General features: G+C 37.1%; 1 protein-coding gene across 1 annotated transcript; it reads left to right on the forward strand.

Moving 5' to 3' along the window:
- Window positions 1–1208: 1208 nt before the first annotated feature.
- On the forward strand, window positions 1209–5823 carry LOC113337164 (3-oxoacyl-[acyl-carrier-protein] synthase II, chloroplastic-like). Its single transcript, XM_026582860.1, has 13 exons — window positions 1209–1950; window positions 2263–2468; window positions 2565–2768; window positions 3210–3320; window positions 3406–3501; window positions 3596–3641; window positions 3770–3849; window positions 4141–4209; window positions 4290–4374; window positions 4562–4716; window positions 4820–4900; window positions 5105–5164; window positions 5379–5823. The coding sequence occupies exons 1-13, from the start codon at window positions 1566–1568 to the stop codon at window positions 5496–5498; spliced, it is 1698 nt and encodes a 565-aa protein (XP_026438645.1). The 5' UTR covers window positions 1209–1565; the 3' UTR covers window positions 5499–5823.
- The last annotated feature ends 1665 nt before the right edge of the window (window positions 5824–7488 follow it).

Consider the following 7488-nt stretch of genomic DNA (forward strand, 5'->3'; position numbering starts at 1 on the left):
AGCAATTCAACTAACATTATCTAAGTTTAAAGCATACCTGGGTACCCAAATACTCTTCCTCCGGTTGTGGTTGGTAAAATCCATCGTTTTAAATGTTTTCCTTCTTCATCTTCTTTAACTTTACTCTCTCAATAATTCTACTTCTTTTTAGAAGAAGAAAAAACCATCTGATTTTTTAATGTCACTAATTATCTTTAACTTAATCATTGCACTAACTATTATTAACACTAACTAATCATTAACCAAAATTAATCAGGGGGGTAATTTAGGTATTAATATAAATATCTAGATAAGGGATGACCTAGATTTACTTCTAATGTCTTACCCAAAATAAAACCATGTTCTCCCAAAAAAACATGGTCCCCAAAAAACAGTTTCTAATTAAACCCTTTCCATAATGGGTCCAAGAGCATAGCTCAGTGGTATCCCATCAACTCCAATAAGGAGGAAATCAGGAGTTCGATCCCTGCCATACTAGAGGTTTGTATTTAAGTAGTTGTGTAGAGGGGTTGGGTCTAACAGTGGGGCTAGTCCAGCTGGCTGGATTTGGGTAGGAGCTTGAGTCCGGCTTTAGCCTATAAAAAAAAAAAAATTGTCTCTACAATTTGTTCTCACAATATAAACGAGTTTAAAACTTTTGTTAAACCTAATTAAAGATTGACAAAGTAGTGTACTTTGAGAAAACATCATTTACAAATGATTGTTTTTGTTTAATGTTGAGTCATTTTGTTTCGTAATGCTCACATGCAATGTTTTTTGAAAATTGATATAATCATGCAAGTCCTAATCACAAACACAAACGTTGAAACCGGAACTCACAAGTATCAAACCAAAGATAACCAGATTTTCTAAGTAAGGCGTTAGGTTCTCAATGTAGATTTTGTGTAACCAAGGGCAAGAAATAAATTTTGTATATTTACGACAAATGCAGTTTTCATTTTTTATCTTGAAATTCATAAAAAAACATCAGAATTTTATTTGGTTGGCTGTGACGTTGCATGATCAAAAATAAAATAACAAAAATCAAGAGCAAGTGGCCTAGTCAGGTCATCTGACTAGGCAACTTCATCGATGATGAAGAGATAAATTCAATATTTTTTTATTTTTTATCCAGAAAATCCAATAAATAAAATCCATGAATTTGTGGGTCTGATTGGTTCTGGTTATAATCCATTTTGAGCAGAGCAGACAAACCAGTCTTCTTTTTTCTGGTATTAAAACACCCCACTTGGCATCCATCTCCTTTTCTCTGTTCCAAAACCAGAAAACCTCACTCACTCCATCCAGACTCAGATTCATTCATTCACCAAATCTTACTTCGATTACATCATCACTCTCTCTCTCTCTCTCTCTCCCATTCTCAACAAGAAAAAACCAGAAGAAAGAATTTCCCACTTCTCCATTTTCTTGAATCCACACATTCAAAACCTAATAAAAATCAAAACCCCCATTGTTTCAATTCTCCAAAAATTTCTTATCAAGATTGATTTCTGTCTAATCTGGGTCTCATTAATTCATATGGGTCTGATTAATTTCTGATTTTAGAATCTGGGTTTTGGTTTATAATGGCGACGGCGTCTGTTACTTCTCCATTATGTACATGGCTTGTCGCTGCTTGCATGTCTGTAGACTTTGATAATAAAGATTATTGTAAGAAACGGCCATCATCTTCTTCTTTGTTTCAATCTTCAAAGAGATGGGCAGCATCTAAAAGGAGGAATCTATTAGTATCTAGATGTAGTAGTTCTTCACATTTTTCGATTTCATCAAAAGGGGGTTTCATTTCATCGTTTTGTGGATCTTTAATGAATTCTTGTTTAGCTTTTGAACCTTGTCAAGAGTATTACACTTCTAAAGGATTGACTACATTCTTTGGCGAATCGTTGCTTGGTTCTTCTTCGAATACTAATCGGATTTCGAGAAAGCAAAGACGGATTGCTGCCCATTCAGGTAATAATCCTGATAATACTAGCTTGCATTCTTGTTTTTGTTTATGTGTGGTGGTGGTGGTGGTGGTGGGTGGTTGGGATTGTGTCATATCTTGTAGTGATTTGGTGGGCAGTGGTGTCAAAAGTGGTCATGAATGGATACTAGTAGATGTAACTAATGAGATTAGGTGTTTACTGCTTCTTGCATTGTCTGACAACCCCAACCACCCACCACCACCACCAAACATGCAATTACATTACCGCCGCAGTAGCTGATTTCATCGAACAGTTTTATGGTCATTGTATTGATTGCGTTGTTGCTATGAATAAGCAGGGAAAACTATGGCTGTAGCTGTGCAACCATCTAAAGAAGTGTCAACAGAAAGCAAACCTCATACGAAGCAAAGGCGGGTTGTTGTGACAGGAATGAGTGTGGTGACACCATTAGGTCATGAACCGGATGAGTTTTACAATAACCTACTTGAAGGTGTTAGTGGTATAAGTGATATCGAAGGTTTTGACTGTTCCAGTTTTCCAACTGTGAGTGCTATTCGATTTGTTCCGATACATACTAAGTTTCATGTTTATATATTGCTTGAGGCTTACTTGTTGGTTTATTTTATTTGTAATGTGTAGAGAATTGCAGGAGAAATCAAGTCTTTCTCGACGGAAGGATGGGTTGCACCAAAACTCTCTAAAAGGGCTGACAAGTTCATGCTCTACATGCTTACTGCTGGGAAGAAAGCTCTGGCTGATGGTGGGATCTCGGAAGAGGTCATGAATGAACTGGATAAAACTAGGTGTGGTGTAGTGATTGGCTCTGGGATGGGTGGTATGAAGGTTTGTTTCTTGCTTCTTTTTGGATTCCAATGTTGGTTTTGATCTTGAGCACATGATATGGGGAAACTAGTGTCGATTTAATGGTCCAATGGCTTTCATTAGGATAAGTATAGAGGCGTTTTAGGAAAAAGAGCGGTGCGTTGTTCACTTGCTTACTTTTATTTAGTGATATGTGCCATGAGAAGCTTGATGGTATGATAACTAAGAGTCTATAGGTGTGGCTGTAAAAATTCGATACTGGAATTTGCTGGTACAATACCCTATTGCACGAGGATTATATAGCTGCAAACGCGCGTTAAAGATGTAGCGGATTAAGGAAGTTTGTTCTTCCCCACAGCATATCATTCCCCCTTCAAATTTTTGTATACAGAGCGTTTGTTTGTTAATTAAGTTCTTTGTTACAGATTGCCATTGATGCATGATGGATTTTACTTTGAGCAGGTTTTTAATGATGCAATTGAAGCCTTAAATATATCTTACAAAAAGATGAATCCATTCTGTGTTCCATTTGCTACTACAAATATGGGTTCTGCCATGCTCGCAATAGATCTGGTAAGCTAAAAGCCTAGTAGTAGTCAAGGAGCGTCCAGAATGTGTTCTTTGATTTTGAAACACCTTTTTCTACCCTTATCTGCAGGGATGGATGGGCCCCAACTATTCAATCTCTACGGCCTGTGCCACCAGCAACTTCTGTATTCTGAATGCAGCAAACCACATTATTAGAGGAGAAGCTGTAAGTTGTTCAGTTTACTTAATGTATATCAAACATTAGAACAATTGTGTAACCTTTATAGCTAAAATTGTTTTAAATTTCTGAGAGGTTGCAGGATGTGATGCTCTGTGGTGGCTCTGACTCCGTAATCATACCTTTAGGTATCCTTTTCTTCTTCTTCTTCTTCTTCCCTTGAGCTTCCTTTTTTTACTTTTCATTATCCTGAAATACAGCATTTTTATGTTATTAATTATTATCAATTTTTGTGTTCTTGTGTTGCCTTACTTAGGCCTAGGAGGTTTTGTCGCATGTAGAGCACTTTCCAAAAGGAACGAGGATCCAACCAAAGCTTCACGCCCTTGGGATATTGTAATCACCTACTATCTTCTCTCTTGTTCAAATTTATATTAACAGCTTTTTGTAAAATAAAATAAAATAAAATTGGCAGTTTAGTTAGTCATATAAATATTTCAGCTCAAGCTAGTGTTCCAGTAGTCAGCTATGTAGCATTTACACATTGTAGTATTAAACATAAGTTTGAAATTATTCACCCAATCAGGATGAGTTCTCCCAATCACCGCATGGATTAGTCTAGCGGCTAAACTTTACAAATAATTTTTCGACAAATTGCTAATGTTAGGCTTAACTTGCAACTAACAGAATCGTGATGGATTTGTTATGGGAGAAGGAGCTGGAGTTCTACTTCTTGAAGAACTAGACCATGCGAAGGTAATTTGTTGATTTGAAAGTGTCATTGTTGAGTAACTAATTTTTTATAGCCTCTGATTTCTTTTGGCTCTGCAATACAGAAAAGAGGAGCAACTATCTATGCTGAGTTTCTTGGCGGAAGCTTCACTTCTGATGCTTATCATATGACCGAGCCTCATCCAGAAGGTATGAAAGTTAAAACTCAGAATTTTACTATTTTTGTAAGGAAGTTGACGTCTTGGTCATCGCCAGCATGTATTACATTGCCTTGAGAAACATGTCCAGTACTCATGTCTAGGCCAAACATAGATGCATGCTTGCCTTCATTGATGCATTTAACTGATGACTGTGGTTTCCCCATTTGTACAATCAGGAAAAGGTACTGTTCTTTGTATAGAGAAGGCCTTAGCTCAATCTGGGGTTTCCCGTGAAGATGTCAACTACGTGAACGCTCATGCAACATCAACACAAGCTGGTGACTTGAAGGAGTACCAATCTATCATCCGTTGTTTTGGCCAAAATCCTGATGTAAATTTGCTGGACTAAAACTACATCTTCATGTCTTTTCCTTTTGGTTTTCTCCTTTTTAGGAGCATATTCCCATGCTTGATGACATATTGAGTGTTTGCAGTTAAGAGTGAATTCCACCAAGTCCATGATCGGTCACCTATTAGGAGCAGCTGGTGCTGTGGAAGCTGTTGCACTGGTGCAGGTAAATCCATTTATCTTTAGCTATAAGCTAGTCTAAGATGTCTTTAAACAGTCGGTACGAAGATGTATAGTTCATAGCTAATGGACAGAAGTCACATGAAAGTTTTTGCTAAGTTCAGGTTTTCTCCTTTGCTAGAATTTTGTATGCGCTCTTCTTCCAAGTTTCTTATACTTGTTGTTGAACTGAAATCGAATTTACATGTAGGCAATACGGACGGGTTGGGTCCATCCAAATGTCAATCTTGAAAACCCTGAGGCAGGCGTGGTAAGCTCTCTACTATAATTGTTTACAGTTACAAATACTTTCTATTTTCTACAACTAGATGCTTGGATGAGGGTTGCAGTTGTTTTAGCAGTCAGGTGTTTCCCATTTGCGGGTGTGACATCAGGGATGATAAATTGAGTTGAACATTCTCTATTTTCAACTGCTGCACCTTCTTATAATTAGTTGCCTCTGACACTGAACTGCAATGAATCAGGATACAAAGGTGCTGGTTGGCCCGAAGAAAGAGAGACTTGACATTAAGGTGGCGTTATCAAATTCGTTTGGCTTTGGAGGCCACAATTCATCCATTTTATTTTCCCCTTACAAGCCGTAACTGGAGGTAGAAACTTTAACCATGGATTTAAAAGAGGAGGGAGGAATTAACATTCAGTTTTCTTGTCTTAGTTTCGGATATTGAGATTTGAGGAAAAAGGGAACAAATGAAGGTACGGGGTGTTGCTGAAGTTGAAGTTGAAAACTCTCATTAGTTGTTTTCCAAAATCCTCAGTTCATTCCTTTCCCTGGTTTGATAGAAAAGATATGTGATGTACCAACTGATTAGGTTCAATTTTTCTGTAGCGCGAAATTTGTGTAAAACATTCTCTGAAAAATTGTATGAGAAATTATCCCATACATAAAATCTTGTTTTTGTAGCGTCATGAAATGGTCGTCTGGCAGCTTATTTTCCGGCACCATCAATGTCAGGACTGACAACACCGTGTTGGTAGAATTTAGTTATAATAGGATTGCATATGTTTTCCAACTCAGTCATCCGGTTGTTGATGTCGGATATGTCTGCAACCTTACTGCACTTGTTATTCAACCACTGAAATGCATCATGAAGTGCACGCTCCATCTTCTTCTTATCATCGGCTGCTAGTACTGAAACATCAAAAGTACCGCCACCAAGATCAAAGATGAACATACCCTTGTTATCAAGACCATAAGCTATTGCTGCTGCGGTTAGTTCATTGATGATTCGCAGTACATTAAGGCCAGCAATGGCTCCAGCATCCTTAGCATGCTATATCGCTTAGGGCTCTGTTTTGGCAGAGCTTAGTAAGTTTATTTTGGCCTATGCTGACACAATCAAATCCATCATTTACTGTCCAAAGAAAACAATGAACAACTAGAGATGCAGTTGGAGAATTTCCAGTCGTATGAACCAAATTTTCTACAAATCTGCTGAGATTTTGACCTTAATGAGCTAGTTTGTGATTTTACAGGTTCAATTAAGCCCATGTCATGTCCCAACCCAATCTCTCTATCGTCTCCATTATCCAATGAGAAAATTAGGCACAGACCCAAAGGAAATAATATTCACATTGTCAGGTCCACAATTAATTTTAGATACCGTAACACCCAAAATTATCCAAAATTATAAAGAACCAATACATAACTCGTTATGCATCATATTTTTTCAGAGATAACTTGTTATGCATACTATTTTTTCAGGGGTATAATTGTAAAGCAAACTTGAATATAACATATCTAAAAATTCGCGCCTTGGAATTTAACAAATTTTATCTCATTGGAAATCTTTTAAAGAGAGATACGCGACGAGTACAAACAACAATATCAAATTTTTGTTTTTCACGAAAAAATCGGAGGTGATCATCATTTTAGGCAAAATTTTCGAAAACTTGATACATAGCCATTATGCAGCCACCAAAAAAGATGCATCACACATTCTGCAGAAGCATAACCAATTATGCAACCATTTTCTCGACTGCATAATAAATTATGCTTCTGCATAACAAAGTTATGCATCTATAACAAGTTATGTAGCCATTGTTTTGGTTGATTTTAGTGCGTACATAAAAAATTGATGCATAATGCATTATGCATCCATATTTTACGGTTGTGTATCAGGTTATGCATCTATTTTCTCGATGCATAATGCATTATGCAGCCATATTTTTGGATGCATAACAGGTTATGCATCCATTTTCAAGATTGCGTAACATGTTATGCAGGTATTATTGTAGGTGCATGACTAGTTATGCAGTCTTTGTTTTTGTTGGTTTCAATAGTGACAAAAAAGTTGCTGCATAACGTGTTATGTAACCGTTTTTTGGACTGCATAACAACTTATGCAACAAATTTTGTAGATACATAACAGGTTATGCATCCATTTTCACGACTGCATAACATATTATGCAGGCATTTTCTCGACTTTCAGTTATGTAGTTCGTTCTGGTATGTCAAGCCCTCGCGCAACAACATCTGCTGCTACCATAATTGGCGTTGCGCCAGTCTTGAACGATTTCAAATCTTGTTCACGCTCCTGTATATTATTGCAACCAACCATTCCCATTTCCTTG

This window comes from Papaver somniferum, unplaced genomic scaffold (genome assembly GCF_003573695.1).
Source record: "Papaver somniferum cultivar HN1 unplaced genomic scaffold, ASM357369v1 unplaced-scaffold_158, whole genome shotgun sequence".
NCBI classification, from domain to species: Eukaryota; Viridiplantae; Streptophyta; class Magnoliopsida; order Ranunculales; family Papaveraceae; genus Papaver; species Papaver somniferum.